The 21568-nt window shown below is 35.3% G+C and overlaps 2 protein-coding genes across 6 annotated transcripts in view; one reads left to right on the forward strand and one right to left on the reverse strand.

Moving 5' to 3' along the window:
- LOC141566320 (cytochrome P450 2K6-like) overlaps positions 1-9124 on the forward strand; it is a 34169-nt gene extending 25045 nt beyond the window's left edge. For 2 of the 3 annotated variants that reach the window (XM_074310679.1, XM_074310678.1), the window contains one exon: positions 8937-9124. In XM_074310679.1, coding sequence (XP_074166780.1) covers positions 8937-9124 — 188 coding nt within the window. Of the gene's footprint in view, positions 1-8177; positions 8330-8936 lie in introns of all 3 variants that reach the window. The other variant, XR_012489282.1, reaches the window with a different exon arrangement.
- C4H6orf141 (chromosome 4 C6orf141 homolog) lies at positions 409-20063 on the reverse strand. 3 transcript variants are annotated; one of them, XM_074310681.1, is made up of 3 exons: positions 18670-20063; positions 9027-9458; positions 409-4158 (listed from the first exon to the last, which is right to left on the reverse strand). In XM_074310681.1, exon 1 carries the CDS (start codon positions 19677-19679, stop codon positions 19299-19301), a length of 381 nt encoding a protein of 126 aa, XP_074166782.1. In that variant the 5' UTR covers positions 19680-20063; the 3' UTR covers positions 409-4158; positions 9027-9458; positions 18670-19298. The 3 variants fall into 3 exon arrangements, with proteins under 3 accessions (XP_074166782.1, XP_074166783.1, XP_074166781.1); XM_074310682.1 differs by lacking the exon at positions 9027-9458 and having other exon boundaries at positions 18882-20063; XM_074310680.1 differs by lacking the exon at positions 9027-9458.
- Between the last annotated feature and the right edge of the window lie 1505 nt (positions 20064-21568).

Here is a 21568-nt window from a genome sequence, read left to right on the forward strand (position 1 = left end):
TTGACACATGATAGGTCTTCTACAAATATTTGCAGAATGAAAGAGGAAAACCAAAAGCTGTAATTTGATCGAATCATAATTAGCCTTCACTACTCAGAAGATGAGGTGAAAAAAAAAATTGCAATCTACATTCTAGGCTTCTTTTGGCCATCATTCTTGGCAGAGTCCTCAATTCCATCTTCCTTTCTTCCTTCTTCCCTCATTAATAGTAGTAATAGAGACAAAGCACAGATTCATTCAGTCTTGTGAGGCAGCCAATTCAATTCCTAGCTTATAATATTATAGCTGGAAGGAGTCATGGATCTGATCCTCCAGGTGTTTTAAACATACCTTGAGTATTTGTTATGTCAAGAGAACAATGTGACACTTGTCTATCAATGGAGATACTCACTTCTAAACATGCTAATCGAGGTTTTATTCTTCATATTTATTTTTTAGAATCAGTGATATTACTTTCACACAACAGACTGATTAAAATAGGAAGCTTATACTTTTTAAATATTAATTCTTTCTTCAGAGAGTTATCACCAAGTCACAAATGGCCACAAATTTACAATTGAAGTGCAGCTCAGGTCAAACAAACAAACAAACAAACAAACAAAAAAGGAATATAAATTGTTCCATTCCTTGTGATTAAGGTTAATCACATGCAATTGTAATTACAATTCATTAGTGAAAACTATACAATTATAACTACTTCTAATTTTTTAAAATTGTAATTAAAGATTAAAGGAAATATAAATATTTGTGGGCAAAACAAATTGCCTATTTCCTATTTAACTAATTTAAATTGCACTGATTTAAAAATTTTCTTGAACCTAGCAAGAAAGCCATTATCTATCATTCACCTTGCTGTAGTATCAATCCATCAACAAAAATGTATTATTTGTTGCTAGAAACAGGCCTTTTCTTCAGAAGGTTCACCTCCAAATAGGGGAAACAACATGTAAATAACTCAGTACATAAAGTATGTATTCAGGAAAGATAAAAGGCAATCTCAGAAGAAAAGACCTATAAAAGGAAGGATTTGTGCTATATTCTAAATGGAGAAACAGAGAGTTGAGAATATGCCAGGGACCTGGAACAGTCAGTGCAAAGGAATGTAGACATAAGATGGAATGTTTTGTGCAAGGATCACTTAGGCTAAGGTTGCTGGATCATAGACTGCCTGGACAGGAGTAAAGTGCTTAGAACACTGAGACAATATAGGAAAAGATCAGTTTATAAAGAAGGTTTGATTTTGGAGGCAAGAGGTGAACCAATGAAGATATGATTTGACCAGTGATTTAGGAAAAGTAATTTGGCAACTGACTGAAGGGTAAATTAAAATGGGAAGAGGTAGAGGGGACAGTTGGAGACCTATTACAATAGTCTAAGAACAGGCTCTGAGGGGAAGAATTAATATTGTGGCTGTATGAGTAGAGAGAAGGGAATGTAAATGAGAAATTCTGTGAGTAGACAATTGACAAAATCTTGGCAACTAATGAGATTTGGGAAATTGTGAAGAATTGTGAATGAGTTGTTTTGGACATGTTGAGTTTGAGACATCTTTGAGACATTTAATTTGAGAAGTTTAAAAAGTTGTCAATGTGGTACTGTAGTCCAGTAAAAAAATTTAATCTGCATATATTGATCTGGGAAACATGTACATAAATAATCCAACCCATGGAAGGTAACATGACCAATAATACATATAGGACAAAAAAAAGAGAAGAGGACTTAGGACAGACACTTTGGGGGGGAGGGGGAATCATAGTGAATAGACATGACACCAAAGCAGAAGTAGTAAAGGAGACTAAGGAATGATTAAACAAGAAGGAACAGAAAGGGTGTAATAAAAATCCCAAAAGGGGAGAATATGCAAGAGGTGATTAATTGTGTCAAATGCCATAAAGAATTTAAGAAAAGAGGTAGACCAAGAAAAGACCATTGTATTTGACAATTAAGAAGTCATTGGCAGCTTTAGAAAGAGCAATTTCAGTTGGATAATGAGATCAGAAGCCAGATTGATGAATTAAGTTTGGGAAAGTGTAGGATTAGTGATTAATTATAATTATAGTCATTTCTATTTACATACTTTATATATTTTATTTCATTTGATCTCACAAAACAAATGTATGAGATAAACTAAAGTAGTTATTATCATTCATTGTTTATAGATGAGGCAACTGAGTCTTACAGTATATGATTTGCCCCAAGGTAAAACAGTAAAGTGGCACAACCAGGAGTGAAACCCATATCTTTTGACTACATATATAATCTTATGTGTTTTCTACTCTAAGAATAGTAAGTAGAGCACGGCAACCAAGGCTTTGCTGGCAGGCACTGACTCTTAGATGATGCTAGCAGCATTTATATTCCTTCAGTCACAAAAAAACAATTGATTTTAATTCCTTGTTGGCAAATAAATTAAGATATCAGAAGGTAGATATCCCAAGTCTCATCACTACCAATGCAGAACAAGAAACACAGGCTTTTCATACACTTAAATCTTTAAAAAAATGGAGAATTTCTGTCTTTCTCCTAAAAGAAAAATTTTAATTAAAAATAATACTAGCTATAAATAAATTAAAATGTCCTTTATGTTTTAATAGTTAATAAATTTTCCCATTTTAAAGAATAATTCTGTGAGTGAACACTTTACACTTTAATGAAATGAACTACACTTGCCTATGACTCCCCATGAATTCTTTTCCCCATCTCCCACAGCTGGGCAGCTTTGCTTTTGTCTATTGAAACTGTTTTAAAAGGTTGACCTGAGGCAACAAGCTAATTTCTGAATGAAAAATGGGTGAATGATAAAAATGGTAGTTATATCTATTCTCAGTAACTAGCACTATCACAGTACAAATAAAACAGGAATGAAGGTGCCCAAAGAACAATCTTACCAAACTAATTTCAAATCACCACACCTGTTGGAACTCTCCAAACGTTCAGATTTCCTACTTTCTGTTCCAGTTCAGTTCTCTCTTTTTGAGTAGTCCCATTTAGCTTATCACATACTGAATTAAGATTAATTTTCCTCCCCTTTCTTCTACCCAGTGAATATTGCTTTGTAACAAAAAAATTTTAAAGGACATTTTTTTTTTTTTAACAAAATCAAGATATCAACTGCTTTTGACAAAGCATCCCTAGTTATTTCCTACTATCTCAGTATTGGGACATTTGCCACTTTCATGGGGAAACTGTTTGGAAGTTTCAGAGAAGTGACGATTAGAAATATTTTCATCCTCTCCTTGACCATTAGTGAAATTATCCAAGTGTACCTGTCACCCAGTGTACATACACACCTCAAGTCCTAGGTTGGAGAATGTGTCTAGGTCAGTCTCTGACTGAAACAAATATATAAAACTGGTATAAATGGAGATTTTAGAATGAGAAGATTTCCAATTAGGACCCACAGATAATTTAGCTAACAAGTAGATATAAGGAGATGTGAAACTAGGGAGATAGACTGGGAGATAGACAATGATCCAAAGAGCTCTTCTTGGATATTTTCATGAATTACCCAGTGACAAGAACACTATTAGCATGGGAATTTCTTGTAGAAGAATTCGGGTTCTAAGCAAATACAAAAGAACACTGGTGGGTGAATAGAAGTTTGATAGATGCAGCAATTAGGTCTTCTTTGATCACATAAGAGCCAGGAGCAAAATCTTTACCCTAAGATTATATCCTGGGTTGTTTCTATTCTTGTTCAGAGCAATAAATAGGTCAGCAATGCAATAGTGAAGAGTTCATTGTTTCATGTGATAAAGATCACTAAATTCCTTTCATTGGAATTTCATTTTATGTTCTAGACTTTAGTGGAGTAAGTACATGGGGACATTAGCTGCTAGGGAGCACCCAATTTGGTGTATAGAACATACATTTGGTCTGCGGAGATGTTCACAGGTGACTGTGTAGATTCAGGTCAGGCTTATATTGCTATCATGTTCACACGGAGCATATACCAAGAAAAATAAATTATAATAAGGTTGTGAAATCAAGCACAACAGTCCGATGAATGGCAGCAGCTGAGTTTGCTCTGGGTTCCTTCCCATCCTTAGTGAACAATGATCACCACACATAGAGTAGATCAGAGTTTACAGAGTCTGGAAGCAGGAATGAAGAAAGCCTTGTTTTTCTTCCTACTTTCCATGGTGATTTCTGCATGGCCTGCAAAAAGATATTAAATTATATCAATGGGAGAAGTAAGGGGGAAAGAAAAGTTTTTTTATTAATTAAAAAAAAATATGAAAAAAGATATAAGCTGGAAAAAAAATTGCTTTGATGATTACAAAAGTACTTTACACAACATTGTCTTGAATTTGAGTACCAAAAGTAATTCTACAACTTGTCCAGAGCCACTAGCATCCAAAGATAGGATTTGAACCCATCTTGATTTCAAATCTAGATCTCTATTCATTATACCAAGCTACTTTCATTATGCCAATCATGTTTCAGAAGTGTATGATGGACAAATAAATTATTATAACTGTAAAGTTTAAGAAACAAATGTACCATATTTGTCACATTTTTTTTATAATAAAGTAAATTCTAAAAACTCAAAGAGACAGATCGCCCTTTTTATCCATTTCTTATATTTTATGTCACTCCACACTTCTCTCATGGGGTATGTGGACACCTATTCATTATCTGGGCTGGATTATATGACATGAGAGACACTGGCACAAGACTTCCCAGCATAGCATGCCCTCAGAGAAGATTTTGTTCTCTAAGAGCAAAGCAGAACTGAATTAGCTCAGAAGAAAAGCAAAATACACAAAGTGAGAGAAATCACTCCTAATGTTCATAGGGACTATTTGTGTCCAACCTGTGGCACAGCATTTCAAGCTTGGATTGCTTTGATTAGCCACAGTTGGACACACTGTAACTCAACTCTAACATAATGATGTCATTTTGGTCATCTTAGAGAACGAAGGACAACAACCAATCAACCAACCAACCATCTGGGCTGGTTCACTTCTCCCTACTGCCCCAAAAATATCAGTTTCCCAAAGAAGGACCACCACCCAGGAGAGAGAAAAATAAGGAACACAAGGTTTTGGAAGGGTAAATGTTGAAAACTATCTTTGCATGCATTTGAAAAATAAAAAGCTATTATTAAAAAAAAAAAAAAAAAAAAAAGAAGGACCACTGTCCTAAAGTTACAGTAAAACTTTCCATTCAGGAACATCTGCATCCCAAAAAGCCACTTCTCTTCCCCTGCTGATCATTAGAATTCTCTAGCTGGGCAAATACTCTTCTAATCTCAGAAGGACAAAGGATTTATACGTTCCTTCAAGGAATCTTCCTCAAAAGATAGTTGGAAAAGTGATGGGAAAGGGGTCCTACCATGTGGCAGGGCTAATCTGTGGAAGTGGATAAAGTACTAGGCCTGGAATCAGGAAGACAAGAGTTCAAATTTGATCTCAAGATACATAATATGTGGGACTCTAGGCAAGTCACTTAACCTTTCATTGATCATCCTGGAGTGCATCCTGAACTCTCTTACTCTTTGGAACACATTTTTCCATTGTCAAATTTTCCTGGTGAATGCAATATAATGTTGTCTTATTGGAATGTCTTTTTCTTTGTAATTGGAAGTCTTTCTCCAAATAGCTTGAGGAACTTATAGTTTTTGAATTTAATTTTTAAGTTTAACCTCCATATGCCTTGGAGTTTGAATCCTTGAGTTTTTTGCTTTATTTTGTTGTTTGCTTATTTTCCCCTGAAGGTGATCACTAAATTCTTTTCATTGGAATTTCATGTTATGTTCTAGGTAATTCTCTTCCATTATTTCCTTCATTCGGATGTTAAAAGTTTATTGTCCTGTTAAGTTTTTCTGGGAGACCCACAATCCTTAGATTGTCTCAGCACATCCAATCTTTGAATTCAATGTTGTTCTTTGTATAGTAAACATATTTTCTTTTAATGTTATTGTCTTACTTTTCTTTGAGACTACCTGACTTCTATACATTTGCATCTCCAATATATTGGTCTCTCTTTTCTTTTCTGAGACTTACCACTGCAGACAAATTATTTTATTCTTATTATTTTTACTGTGATGTTCATATTTTACTCTCATAATTCTAATTACTCTTTTAAATCATTCAGGAAAAGTATACAACATACTTTTTTGTAGCTTTATATTCTCCCCAAATTCCATAGGATCTTTTGTTTCATTAAGGGTAGGCTAATTTTCCTTCATGTTGCAGGCATAGATGCCTGAAATTGTTTACTAGATCCAGAGGCCATATTTCTCTCTATTTTCCTGTTGATTCATCTGTTTAGGTCCAAGTTCTTTGTTTGCATTTTTTTCCTTTTGAAATTTTTGGTACTTTCCAATCTCTTTCCCCTTCCTATTTTCCTTATCATTCCCTTCCTCCCCTCTAATTGTGATTTCCTTTGGGGTTAGATCTCTTTTCTTATGGTAAACATTTCACCAGCCTAAATCTCTGGTCCAAGGGACTTTTGGATGCTCAGAACTGACCCCAGCTAGATGCTGTGCCCTTCCCTTAAGACTTGTGGAATGTTGCTCAGCTTCCAACATGTACAGTATACTTTCCTAGTGAGCTGTCCCACTCCATCTTTCTCAGTTCTCTGGTAGACGGGATGAAAGCAGAGCTGGGGAAAGTGCTTCCTGGTTTGCAAAACCATCTGACTCTTGCTCCTGAAGGGCTTAGCCAAGATGGCTATTGAGGCCAGAGCAAATTTCCACAACTTGGAGCCCGGTTTCTAGGGCACTACAAAAGGGAAGGGAAGATAAGCTTGTGCTATATCCTTTAGTGTGCAAATGCAGCCTCAAAACCAATAAAAATAGGACAGGAACTAGAGGAGGGATAATAAGTGAGCTTAGGGCCAGTGATTCCTGAGTTAAGGATTTAAAAAAAAAACTTTTTTAAAATATCCTATATCATGGATTTGGGGATTCTGTGTATCCTACATCATAGGAAATAGATAGTTATTTTATCTTTGGTGGATAATGTTTTAAAATGGGTTTAAGAGGTCTTGGATATCAAAGAAAATGTCTAGTCTTCCATATTGTGATTCATGTGACCCAATAATCTCACTACTTATTTTTGGTTATTTAAATCAGTCTTCTGGTATTTCATAACTAATCTTTCACTATGAAGTAGAAACTCACTAAATTTTTCTTATATGAAATAAAATCTTTATTTAATCATTCCTTAATTTCCAAACAATCAGGTGTATTTTTAAAAATTTTACTCTCAAGTTTCAAAACACAAATAAGCAGAAGGACCATAGTGCCCTGAAGTTCCAGCCATCTATCAATTCTACATATGAATTTGTGTGCTTGAAAACTGAATCATTTTATCAAATTTTTTTGCTTTGTTTTTAAATAAGGTATGGTTGTTTTTATGTTTGTTTGTTTTTGTCTTTTTTTCTCCCTCTGCCCAGTTAAAGCACAAGCTCATCACATACAAATGAAACATCATCATATAACCTATATCACTATCTGTCTTGCATAATTCTCTCTCATTTCTGCCTTTTGGCTTACCTGACTTCCTTCAAGTCTCAGCTAAATCTCATCTGCAGGAAGCCTTTTCTGATCTTCTTTAATTATAGTGCTAGCCTTCTGTTAATTATCACCAATTTATTCTATATATAGTAAGTTTGTACTTCATTGTTTTTGAGCTTTTGTCTTTTGCCTCTCAGTTTACACCCTGTATTTAGCATAATGCCTGGAACAGTAGGCACTTAATCAATACTTATCAAATAACTGATTAATAATTGTGATATTTAGGGGCAGCTAGGTGGCGCAGTGGATAGAGCACCAGCCTTGAATTCAGGAGGACCTGAGTTCAAATATGGTCTCAGAGATTTAACACTTCCTAGCTGTGTGACCCTGGGCAAGTCACTTAACCCCAGCCTCAGAAAAAGAAAAATAAATAAATAATTGAGGTATTCAATACCTTACATTCTTTACCAATCATTTAATTATTTTTCTTTATGGAAAAGTATTTCTTATGCTTTCTTTTCTCCTGACTGTTGTGTATAAAATATCTTAGAATGATGATACCTTAATATTATAGTCTTCTCTATCATATTCCATTTTGGTGGAATAGTTGTTCATTAATTTTTTTATTACTCTCTCACATTTTTGGTTGGTTAATTGAGCTTTCTTAATGCTTTTCATTGCTTTAGCTTTGTACTTAAATGTTCTGTTTTAGGCCTTTGATTTCCACAAATCCCAGAGATCTTTTCATTTATTTTATTATTTTAACTCAAAAAAAATGATACAATGAATGGAGTGTAGGCCCAATAGTCCAGAAGACTTGAATTCAGGAATATGGAGGTCGGTGAAGATTCAGCATGGACAAAAGTAAGAAAATACAAAGTATATGGGGGAAAAAAGTAGCAAAAGTAATTTTAAGAAGGAAAGAATGTTACAAGAGGATCAAGAAAGGCCTTATGTAAGAAATGGCAGCTAAACTGAACAAGAAATAGGCAGATGTGTACATAAAATATTTACTATATGCTGAAAACAAAAATAAGAGAACATGACATATGGCAATAGTTATTGTAAACAATAAAATAGCAACCATGGGAAAATTTACATATACCCACCCATGGGACTATGGATTATTTCTTGATACTTAAGCCTTCTTTGTTTTGTGTCAATATAATATCTGGTCTGGCCTATGTGCAGCAGAGACATCTACCATTGTCCTCCTGCTGTCAAAGACCAGGCCTCAAATAAAAACTTATATTTACTTCCATGATGACATGGAATTCCCCTCTTTCTTTAGACTCTCAGTATTTCCCAAGAAGTTTGACCATTTCTCTGGATGATTTACTTATGGGAAAGTAAGGAGGAAAATACCTCCTTAAGGTCATATGGTATATAGGAAGCCTTTTATGTTACTTTATTCTGTTTTGGTTTTTAAAATGAATGCTACTTTTGCTATAAGTCACATTTGTCCTTGTAGGTCAAAGGATGTGTGCAGGGGAGTCCCTAGCCAAAATGGAGCTGTTCCTGTTTTTTACCAGTCTCCTTCAAAAATTCACCTTCCACCCACCTCCTGGAGTCTCTACTATGGATCTGGATATCACCGCAGACAGTGGATTCACATCACGGCCAAAACCCCACAAGATCTGTGCTGTGCCATATTCCTAGGGGTCTTTCTTGGACTCCATCTAGTTCTTGGTTTGTTTGCTTTTTTCCTTCTCTGTATGGCCTTCCCTTCTTCTGCTACAGTGAGTGATGGGTCAAAATAACCACCAGACCTCTTAATCTCATTTGTCTACAGCACCATCTGGTCTAGACACTCCTTTTGGTCCACAAAAAGGACTTTCTCATCTAGTCATCCCTTTCTTGTTGGGATATGATGGCACTTTTCTGATGCATCTGTCTTCAAGGTTCATATCAGAGGCAAAGCAGTAAAAGTAAAAGCCCAGAGCATTTGGTATAGCTGTTCAAGTAGTCACTTATCCATTCATGTTTTGTTTGTCTGTTTCAAAGAAAGAAGTTTTCAAATTACTCCCAAATATCAGAAAAGTTTCCTGGAATCAAACCCTTCAATGGTCACACAAAGATAACTGAATCACACTCTGCACACTCTGCCCTCGGCACACCCACAAACATCTCCAAATATACACTGCTGAAAGAAATCCACTTTCAAATGTGGATTATACCATTAGACACAGCTCATTGGACTAAGTCCTACAAGTAAAACAATGAAGGATAAAGAATTATCAGTCTTTGTGCTTAAGGTATTGTCTTGATCTACAAAATTTACTAACTACACAAATACCAATAATTATTACTATATACAAGAGGTGTATTGAATCACTTAACATGTCACAAATTTCTATCTACCTTCCAACTAAGTTTCTCTACTTATATTACTTCAAATCCAGCATAGTCCAAGAAAAATTTTGAAATAAAATCAAATAAGAAAAAAAATTTTTCTTGACTTTCCAATTCAATTAAGTAAAACTGCATAAAGAAATAAAAAGGGGCAGAGGCAGAGAGAGAGAGAGAGAGAGAGAGAGAGAGAGAGGGGGGGGGGGGCAGAGAAGAGAAATATGCTAACCTCTTTTCAAAGGTAATCTCTTTAGAGAGCAAAAACCAGATCCTTAGAACTTGATATAGGTCATGTAATCTGAACTCATCACTATGAGTTGCTCAACTACTTTTTTTGGATACTTTCAAAATCCATTTCTTTTTGTTTTTTCTACATACATACAAAATTCAACATGTCTCCACTTATCACAATTATTATAGGGTTATTAAATCATTTAAATTTTGATTAGGTATCATTTGAGCCCTAAAAGTATGAAATTAAGATGATAAACCAGAAGCTGTAACTCCCCAAAAATGCTTCTGTCCCTCCACCCCCAATTACCATTTATTTATCAGGCAGATATTTTGACTCACTATTTTTCTTAAAAGATATAAACTGGTAATCATAATTATAATGATCTCAGGCATTTTTATAGTGCCAAAGCACTTTACAGGTATCCTCTGATTTATTCCTCACACCAACTTTGGAAGTAGGTGTTTAATGATCATTATTTGTTGATAGATAAGAAACTGAGATTCAAAGAGTTAAAATAACTTTCAGGTGGCCCCAGAACTGAATGTCTGATGAAGAATCTGATTAAGTCCCAGACTGGATTTTCCAGTTATAACTCAGTCTTTGTCTTTGTACAAACTACTAATAATGATTCTCTCAAAAATAGTGCAGATGTTCCAAAATATAGCTTTGAAAATGGAAATAAGTATAGTTTTTGCATTCTTCCTTGAGAATTGGAGATTAAATTTCCATTAACAGTCTATTTTTGCAAGTAAGTATCTAAATGTAAGATTTCATTGGAGATCATTTGAGCTATATCTTAAATCCTTCAAATCTAAACTAGACACTTAAATTCTTCCTCTTTCCAAAGTCAACCAAATGGTTTACTACTTCTTTTGTCTACAAAAATTAATGTACCTGTGGAGTTTGTTCTTTTGTACACTGTTCAATGAAATGTAATTACAAAGATAACAAGGTGTTCAACAGTTATAACTATTTGTTTTCTTATCTAAAAATTCAAATGACTACTACCTCACCTATTTTCTTTTCCCCAAACTCCCCAGTGCTGCTCTGGCAAGATATGACTCACTTGTGGGAGGGTATATGGAAATTTTCTTTCTTCAATAAATTTTCAACTTTTCTCTGATTAGAGTTTCTAAGTCTGTGCCATTTTATGTATTTATCAGTCAACGAGTAGGACCTTCAATGTGCCAAACATCATACTAAGGTCTGTGGCATTATGCTTTCATTTCCTCACCTGTAAGCTCTGGGACACTATAGTTAATCATAAACTAACATTTCTGAGATAAGTTCATCTCTACACTGACATAATCCTTACAGTTGTACTTTATCTTATAATTCAAAAGCTATTTTGCTTTAAGAGATTGTCAATCTTTTTTTTTTTTTTTTCTTTTTCACTAATTGATCATTTAAATATTCACCAATCTCCTTAGGTCTTTCCTTAACTCTTAAGAGACTAAGCAAGCTAAGGTGGTAGTCAGAGAGACCTGGGCTTAAATTTAATGTTTCAATTTCCTAAGTTGTAAAAAAGTTAAGAACATCTAGTTTATAGTGCTTTTCTAAGAATAAAAAAAAAAAAAAATTATAAATCTAAACTGTTTTACAAACCATAAGGCAATAAATAAGTGAAGCTCTTATTGATGAGAATTTATAAGATCACAGATAATTAGAAGGGATCTTACAGGTTACCTAGTTTGACTTGCTTTATTTAACAAATAAGGAAACTGAGGCCCATCAAGGTAAAGTGATATGCCTAAGGTGACACAGAATCAGTGGTAGAGCTGATAATAATATATCAATGATTTTGTGGTCCCCTGATTTTAGCGGGGCTTCTGTTCTAACAATAAGTCAGTGATCCTAAATCTTCTGACTTTGGATTCTACCTTAGGAAACTCCCAGATGTGATTGTGAACAGACCACTCCTCAGTCAGATAGCTTCTAGCCTCAGGATAGTCCCACAGATCAAACTCCTGAGACAATAGTGAATAGACCACTCCTAACTTCTACTCTCCAAATCAACAACTCTATCAATAAACTATCTGCCTCTTGGAGCATGAATTGACATTGCTGACTATCAGATAATCTATTGGTCTGGAAATCACTCCTCTATATGCATAGATTTAGCATATTAATGATAAGAAAGCTGGATAAAAGGGTCTCCTCTCTCTTAGGACTTCACCAATTTTTTTGGAACTTAGCCAGCTTGTAATGGCATTACAATTACAATAAAACATTGCCCCTTGACTAGGAAATGGGGTCAAGCCTGCAAATTCTTGAGACAAATTCTTTGCAACACTGTCTATAACCCCAAAATTTTGGGGTCCCCTTTCCCAACCTCAACTGAGCTGAAAGACAAAACCTAGTCCAATGTTATTTCTGAAGGGGATACGGCTTCTAAGAAAAATATAGCAGCAATCCTAATGCTACTATTCAAACAATCTGTCTGTCAATAATTCTAAAGTCTTCTGGCCTTAGGATAGACTTACAAATATTACTGACTGTCAGATACATCATCGGCTGGTCTGCAATAGTCAAGTTCCTGAAATAATAATGAATATACCACTTCTCAGTTCTACCTCTAGGCCATAAAATTAGCTTATCAGTGACAGGAAGCTCTGGTCTCCCTACCTTTGTTCCAAATTTATCTTTTTTCCTCTCATTCTTTGCTAAATCCTTTTGGAACTTAGACCCCTTCACTTGGCATTCCAATTACAATAAATTTTGCTCCTTAATTTGAAAATGGATTCAAGTCTGCAAATTCTTTTGAGATACCTTGCAACGCTAGTCTGCAACCCCAACCTTTTGGGATTTCCTGAAACTCAACATTTCCATCTTGTTGTTGGGGTTCAAAGAGACCCCCAAATAGTTGTGATTCCAGGCCAGTGATACAAGGTGGCTCAAAAGAATTTGCAGGTTCAGAGCCATCTTCAAGTGAAGGGCCAAAGTTTATTATAATTATAATATCAGTTAAATCAGGCTAAGTTCTAAAATTCTAAAAGAATTTAGCAAAGAACCACAAGCATGAAGATAAATTTATAGGAAAAAGTTAGAGATCAGGTACTTCAAGTCACTGATATGCTAATTTTATGGCTTAAAGGTAGAATTGGGGAGTGGTCTGGGACACACCTAATTATTGTCTCAGACTTTGTTATTACTGACCAACAGATTGTTGTTAGACAATCAGCATTGTTTGTGGAACTACAGTACTCCCAAAGTCAGATGGCCTTAGGGTTAATGCTACCTCCTCCCTAGGAGTTACATCACTTGGATAATATCACCAAGCCTTTTTTAATCTCTTCCTTTTCTTCTATTAACTTTTTACATTTACTTTATAGTTTGTATAATACTTTAAACTGCATGGTATCTTTTTATGTATATGTGTATGTATGCATATACATGTGTGTGTGTATCCTCATTATATGACAGAAAACCTGGCAACACAAAGTCAATCAATAAAAAGATATACAAAGGAATAAGAGTCAACAATACAGTATTATTCTTGTCACTTCTAGTTCAGATGTTTAACTCAACAAAAGATGATTAATGTACCTATCAAGTATAAGACATTGAGGAAATAAAGACAAAAGTTATAACTCTTAGGAAGTTAATATTCTCTAAGATTTCAATAAGGATTCCCTAAGAAATGGCTATAATTAAATTAGAGAATAATAACATCTCTAGCAAAGCTTTGTATACAGCCTTATAAATGAGGTATTTTTACAAGTTTTACAAAGATTGAGTGTAAGTCTCCAGGTCCCATGACCCATGGACATGACAAGTAGTCACCAAACCCAGGACTTCTACTCTCCAAATCTACCAACTCCATCAATAAATAATCTGCCTCTTGGAGCAAAATGACTTAAACAGTCTATTCAACCAGAGTTACTGGTAGGGGAGGGAGGAGAAAGGCAAAAGGACACTTTTAAATTTCCCTACTCTGGTTGTGATGAGGTCCTGACTGGGTTTTGGTCAGAGAGAAACTGAAGAATTGATCTCAGAGACAGGCAGGGAGAAGGCTCTGATAGAGAATAATTTAGATTCGTGGTCCCACCCTCTGAGGAGGTATAGCTAGTCAGAAATCCAAGCTATGTCATACTCCTGAGACCCAACCTCTACATGGGTCTTGAACATGCCTGCCCTATTGGAAATCCCAGTCATGTTCCTGGGGTTAAATTTTTCCTATAAAATCTACTTATGGGCCATCCCATGGTTACTGCCTTCCTTTGGGTCAATCCACCATTGGCACTCTGCCCCATGATTTTTCCCTTTTCCTTTCCTCTTGCCACTGTGGCATCTCCTCTAACTCCACTATGCTTTTCAATTCACTTCTTTTTACAGCTAACTAACTCTTTTAGGGTACTTTTAGGATTTAGTCTGCCAGCTAAGGGCATTCTCCAACCTCATGGGGTGCTCTCTTTCTACTGGGTAATTGTAAGTTCTACAGAGGAATTTGTATTTCTATGCTTTCCTAATCTATTTCATACTTACTATTGTATCCCTTCATTTTGTCTGTAATCTCTTCCTTAAATAAATCCACCTTTTGCCAAAGAGAATGGCCTTTGGGAATTCTTCACATGACCAAACCCTAATTTTTGGTATCTACCATTATCTGGTGTCTTCATCACTCACATCATAGCTATAGTCTAAACCCTACTTAAACAAAAGGAGTTTCCGAGAATGAGTCTAGTTTTTCGAAAGCATCAAATCCAACCAAATTATTTGTCTCCCTTGCAGCCCACTGTATAGTGGAGGCCTTTTAAGTGCACATGTGAAGGAAATATTTAAAAGAATGAAAAAGCCTAGTTAGATCTAATTAAGAAGCCCAGATGGATTAGTCAAACAGATACTTGCTGGATGAAAAGAAGCAAAATGAAATAAATAATTTTCTTTTTTCCCCACATAATGAAAAGTCTGAAAAGTAGAGTTAGAATGCTCCAGAGACAGCCTCATATTGGCTTCAATAGAAAAGACAATTGCGGTACACATTTTGGATATAGAACTGAAAAACTTGAGAAAAGGAATTTAGAAGACCTAACTAAATCAATATGCTGCCCATTTGTACACCACTGAACTATATATCTATAATTTAGAGCTTGGTGGTTTAAGATCTCATATAGGATCTCATAATTGAATGTGGGGGTAATAAAAGTATAATTCATTATCAGTAAATGTTTGATTTGTATACCTTTATAAACCTATATATCTGGGGTTTGATTCACAACATTAGTTTTCATACTTTTGGGGCTTATGACCACTTTAAATTATCAAAATTGATTTAGGAGTCTCCCCTCAAAGAACTTTGGCTTTTTATGGGATAGATATATAAATTTTTACAATATTCAAAATTAAAACATTTAGGTATTATTTAAATAGTTTTAACTTCATGTCTCCTCAGGCTTTAGAAATGCTTTGGGAGAACCATTAGTTTAGAATCAATGCAAAAACTTTTTCAAGGAATGAGGATGAAACCTCCATAAAAGCCTTTGTTTTCTAGAGGATTTGAGGGGTTTAGATTTCTCTGATAAATGAATGGATGAAAAAAGTATTCATTAAGTACTTATGTGCCTGGGATACAAAACTAAGCAAGACAATTCCTGTTTTCAAGGATATTAAACTCTAAAAAGGTAAGACCACATATAAAAATAAGATATGGATGAGAAGGGAGACAGAAAGAAGCTCTAGTGCTAGGAATCTACCACTAGAAGTACATAAGGAGCATAGTGATAAAGTCCATCATTAGCAAAATGAAGGGATTGACTTCTGTTTAGTAAGGGACTGCTAACTCATTAGCTTATTTTGAGCTACCTGTACTAGAAAATGTTGGCAGTTTTCTAGTTCATTGTATTAGCTTGGGATGAAAAACCTAACAAATAATTAAAAAGGAAACAGAAAACAGATCAGAAAAATCAATGTCTCTATTTTAAAAAGTCATTGAAAAATGAGATTTCTAGGAGTTTAATATTCTCTTGGTTAAATCTCCAGCTTACTGACTGGTAAATGAATACCCTCAAATATTTAAGCTTTGAAATTTTGCTACTTAATGAAATTCAGAACATGTTATACTTCAGCAATCATGGAACATTATTATTAAGCTTAGCTAGAGGCCACACACATCTTCTGTTCTCTTGAACCACAAAGTGAACTGGACTAACTAGTTTTCAAAACATTGATGCACAACTTCTAAATTATTTTCTCAGGTGACTAAAAGACCCTGAAAAGAATGGGTTGCCAAATGGAAAAGGTGGAATCGTGAGTGCCTGAATACTCATGGGGAGAAGAGGTTTTGAGAGGGGAAAAGATTTCTGCAACAGTTAGTCTATAGGAAACTTTATCTACTTCCAGGTACTGCCATGTATAATAACTTTTAGAGTTAAGGAATTTCCACTGCTATAAAAAGGTGTGTTAGACCACCAATTGTTAGTTATTTTAGATTTATATGGCACATTATCTTGGAATCATAGATTTCAATCTGGAAGGTACTTTATAAATTATGTCATCCAAATCCCCTGTTTTACAGATGAAGAAAGAGGACTGGAGAAAGGAAATGATTTGCCCAAGATCACAAGGACACTAAATGGTGGAATTGTGATTTGAAACTAGGTACTTAGCTTTCAAATTAAGCACTGTACATTAAATCTTAATGCTATCACATCACCACATGAACATTCTCAAATCATGTTTGTGTTTAGGCTCTGGCTACAGAGACACAGTGTATTATAGGTTCATAAATAGCCACTTAATTAGCTATGTAACTTTACGTCATTTAGTCTCTCTAGGCCTCTCTTGCCTCACCTTTAAGATAGGATTGTAGTCATGCTTTAACAGACTGGAGAGGCCTGGATTAGATGATTTTTAAGGCCCTCTTCATGTCTACAGTTAATAGTTCTACATGTTCATGGATATCAAATGTATATAAATAATTTAAAATAAAACATTGCTCAACTGCTTATTTAGGATTATAGTTCAAAACTAAAAGGAAAACAAAGAAAGTCTAATCTGAACAATTTATTTTACAAATGAAGAACCTGAGGTCTAAAGAAGTGAAATGCCTCGAAGGTCTATAAGGATATAATGTATAATGTTTAGTTTGGAGTCAGGAAGATCAGGGATCATAGCCCAGATTTAATAATTACAAGCATTGTAAACATTAGTAACTGACAATCTTTCTATGCCTCATCTATAAAATAGAAATAACAGTACCTATCTCACAGAGACATGTAAATACTTTGTAAACTTTGAAGCAGTATAAACCAGTTCTTCTTAAAACTAAGATCACATTTGGTTTATTTAATATTTTAACTTACAAAATTTTATGTCTGACATATCTAGTTAGCCTACTTGAGGTATAAATGAGAAAATTTAAACATATATAGAGGTACTGGAAAGAAGGATAAGAACATTTACATTCCTTAGCTATTCCAGCACTTAAACACTATAGTTTACACAAGTAAGGCACTTTAAAAGTGCTGGTTAAATTGAGATCAGTTTTTAGCTAGAAAACATTTGTTATTCATGAGGTATTCAGAAAATCAGATTTAACTATATTCATGATAATAGTCAATAAATAGGACATTTAATCACCTACTAAAATAAACACAATATCTAAAAAAGCTATTAAATGAAATTCAATCATTTCAACACCAAGCAAAGGGGAAAAAAAAAAAAAAGCACCATTAGTTCAGTTTTGGCTATTCACTGTATTTTTAAAAATAGCTACATAAACCACTCATTTTATTAAATCACATGTCACATTTCCCTTATAAGAGTATTTGAACTATGTTTTAACATCAACATAATAATCTTAGGATGGAAGTGTTCTGGAAGGATTAGTTTAACCTCCTCCAATGATGACTAGATTAAGTGACATCCCTCAGCTGTAAATGCTCTATCCACTAACCGCTAAATCCCCCCATTTTAAAATCGTGTGTGTGTGTGTGTGTGTGTGTGTGTGTGTGTGTGTGTGCATGTTTTCTCCTCTGAAAGAACATAAGCTTCTTTAAGGGAGTTTTATTTTTGTTTTTGAATCTCCAAGATCTATTACAGTACCTGACACATAGTAGGTACTCATTTAAAAAAAAAAGAAAAAGAAAAGAAAGAAAGAAAGAGAGAAAGGAAGGAAGGAAGGGAGGGAGGGAGGGAGGGAGGGAGAGAGAGAGAGAGAGAGAGAGAGAGAGAGAGAGAGAGAGAGAGAGAGAGAGAGAGAGAGACAGAGAGAGAGAGAGAGAGACAGAGAGAGACAGAGAGACAGAGAGAGACAGAGAGAGAGAGACAGAGACAGAGACAGAAAGAAAGAAAGAAAGAGAGAAAGAAAGAGAGAAAGAAAGAGAAAGAAAGAAAGAAAGAAAGAAAGAAAGAAAGAAAGAAAGAAAGAAAGAAAGAAAGAAAGAAAGAAAGAAAGAAAGAAAGAAAGAAAGAAAGAAAGAAAGAAAGAAAGAAAGAAAGAAAGAAAGAAAGAAAGAAAGAAAGAAAGAAAGAAAGAAAGATTGTTGACAATTCTTTGGGGAAGTCCCCATGGAAGGGATTGCTTCTACCAAAATGCTCTTCATGATGCTCAGAAGTGACAAAGGAACAAAAAACTTGTGTATCTAGAAACTGGAGAGTGAGAGGAAAGGATAATACGTACTGCTGTCTCTCTTCCATTCGATTCTTTGGCACTTTCTCAAGCAAGTCGTTCATTTTTGCATGGAGCTGCATCAGTTATGAGCTGTCCAAAACCTTGTAATTTCTTCTTTAATTTCTCAGAGAAAGGACCCAAGAGATCAGTAGGAAGCTTTTAGTTAGAGTAACAAGTTTCTTTTCCTTTTTTTTTTTTTTTTTATCAGAACTTTCACTTACCGCTAAGCACAGAAGGAAACTACTTCCTTCAATTCCTCAGTAATACTTAACTTCTCAAGGTTGTCACAGTATCACGTATCACAGTCACAAAACGGGGAGAACATTTTGATTACAGTACCATAAAGATTTCTATAACCTCTTCCGTCTTCCGGCGGTGTAGCATTGTAAAACGAACCTTTTGGTCAGTTCTTTGGGAGCTGATACGTGTTAGGTTTCCAAAATACAAAAATTCTTTTTTCTAGGAAATTTTCTTCATCACCATACAGTCCCCGTTTTCTTTTCCCTCAAGAATAACGACTTTAGAAGTCTCTCCTTTCAGGATTTAGGCACAATGTGACTTCCTTTGAGACATAGGTACGGTAGATTCCAGTTTCCCCCCTTCTCTAGTTCCAGGTAGTTTTAGGGAATTGTCTCTATCTATGCCTTGTAGGTCCAGAAACTAACAGAAGTCATGGAGCGCTCCTCTGTTTTCAGAGTCATCTGCCCTTTCAGCCACGCGGTTTGCAAAATCTCCTGCTTTACTTGGTAATCTAAAACTCGCACAAGCACAGACTTGGGGGGTTTGGGCGGCAAGTTCCTGGAGACTTCTGTTCCCGATGGGCCTTCTAAACTGCTCTCCGGGACTGGCTCTCTCTCAGAATCGGGAGAAGGGCAGTGCAGCTCTTGCTCAATTTCTCCATTTTTGCCGTCCCCACCGCTCACATTCTCTCTGGTCCCGTAGTCTCTGTGAATCCCGAGCCACCGCTCCGGGTCGAGAAGAAAAAGCACCTTTTCTCTGACCTTGGAATGATGGTCCATGATTTCTCCTCTTCTTTATTCTTTAGCTGCTGAGGTTGCATCTTTCCCTTCTTGAGTGCTAACTTCTGCTGGAGTTTCCACGGGCTTCCGCTTCTGCTGAATGACTCTGAAGGGTGAACTGAGTTGGACAAAAGCAAAGGAAGTCTCAAGACTCAACTTGTTCTGAAATTCAAGTGGGTTCCACAGTCCTGACTTCCACCTCATCATCACAAGCCAGTAGATTAGGTGAATCAACCTGGCTCAAAATGACTTTTAGCCACACTTGGGGGAGGGATATCCTAATTCATTCACCAAATATTTAAATAGTTTAACGGCGCTAATTGAGGTGAATATACTACAGGTCTGTATTTAGGCAGAGCAGCCTTGGGCAAAATGTTGAAACTGGCTGAAATTTACCTTTGTCTCTCCCCGCCTCCTCCCTGCCCCGCCCTCTGAAACACCTCTATCATCATCTTCCCCTCCCCAACTCTTTTCAAGAAAAAAAAAAAAAAAATCCTCTAATAAAACTGTATGTGTATATATGTATATGAGTGTATGTATAAATTTAATAGATCATAGAAATTCATTCTCGTTCCCGGGCATTCTTTTTCAATGCCTCTTTTTTACTTTGTCCATTATTCTTTATCTTCTCTGACCCATCCTTCCTTCTTTCCTCCTTTTTCCTCAGTTTTCTTATCTCTCCCCTCCCCTTTCTCCCTTTCCTCTCAACGCTCATTTCTCTCTCAACCTCCCGAAACTATTCCTAATCTATTACTTCAATAGTTCTCCAAAGCACAAGAATGAACTTTTGCCTCTTTCTGCAACGAACACAGACAAAATGCTTAGATAATAATGGCCCTAAAAAAGTTTCATAAAAGAATTACATAGGACCTTTGAACCAATAAGAAACACCAGGACTTGAATTTCCTCGTCAAAACAATTCTTTGCTAGTTAACCTTAAAAGGAAAGAACAAAGAAAAGCCGAAAAATTCACAAACGGTTTTTTTGCTCTTTTCTACTTCTCTTGTTTAACCGTCCTTCCACTTCTACACCTTGAATCACCAAGCTAAAATGTTAAAAAGCTTTTGAGCAAATTAGATTTTTTTTTAGTCACTTTATTTCTATTTGCCCTGTTTCTGGAATTTCTAGGTCAGAAACTCAATCCATTTTCTTGAGAATCCCATACTCATTTTAGTTGGGTGTGTTTATTATTATAAAATTTATACTAAATCCATTCTTTATGAAGTTGGCATGTATGGATTAACTTTTTAAAGCAAATTATAAACTAATTCTTCCAGTGGCATTTTTTTCCCTCTTATTTTCCAACACTGGCAATAGAAGAGGTGAAGGAAGAGAGGAGAATCCTAAGATTTCCTTTTAGAATGGGAAAGGACATTATATGTCCTACTATCCAATCACATCATTTTATATATGAAAAGAAGTTGAAATCTAAAGAACCAAAGGATTTGCCTATAGTAATCCAGGAAAGGCTTTGACAAGGCAGTAATGTTTAGAAGGAAAAACAAACCTTCCTTGAGCCATTATCTGGCTTAAGTATTGTCCTATTCAAAATTACAGTGTTTCATTTCACGATGATGCTAGATTTATTTCTGATATCTGAGCATTCTAAGACTGGGTAGACTGCCTTGGCACTTAGTCTAAAAGTCCTATTTGAGTGGAACCCTCGTTCTCTACTTAGAATTTATCCTTGCTGTTTTTTTGTTTTGTTTTGTTTTGTTTTTTTTTCCCTATCCCAAAAGCCCCCTTGTATATCATTCCCTTAGTTCAAAGCTTTTTAACCTCTTTGCTATTCTAACAAACTAATCTCAACAAATGTGCTGGTGGAATATTAGCTAGTCTCAGAGAAGGCTTCAGAGATAACTAGAGACCTACACGCCCTTCCTCTGTAT

This window comes from Sminthopsis crassicaudata, chromosome 4 (assembly GCF_048593235.1).
Source record: "Sminthopsis crassicaudata isolate SCR6 chromosome 4, ASM4859323v1, whole genome shotgun sequence".
Lineage (NCBI taxonomy): Eukaryota > Metazoa > Chordata > Mammalia > Dasyuromorphia > Dasyuridae > Sminthopsis > Sminthopsis crassicaudata.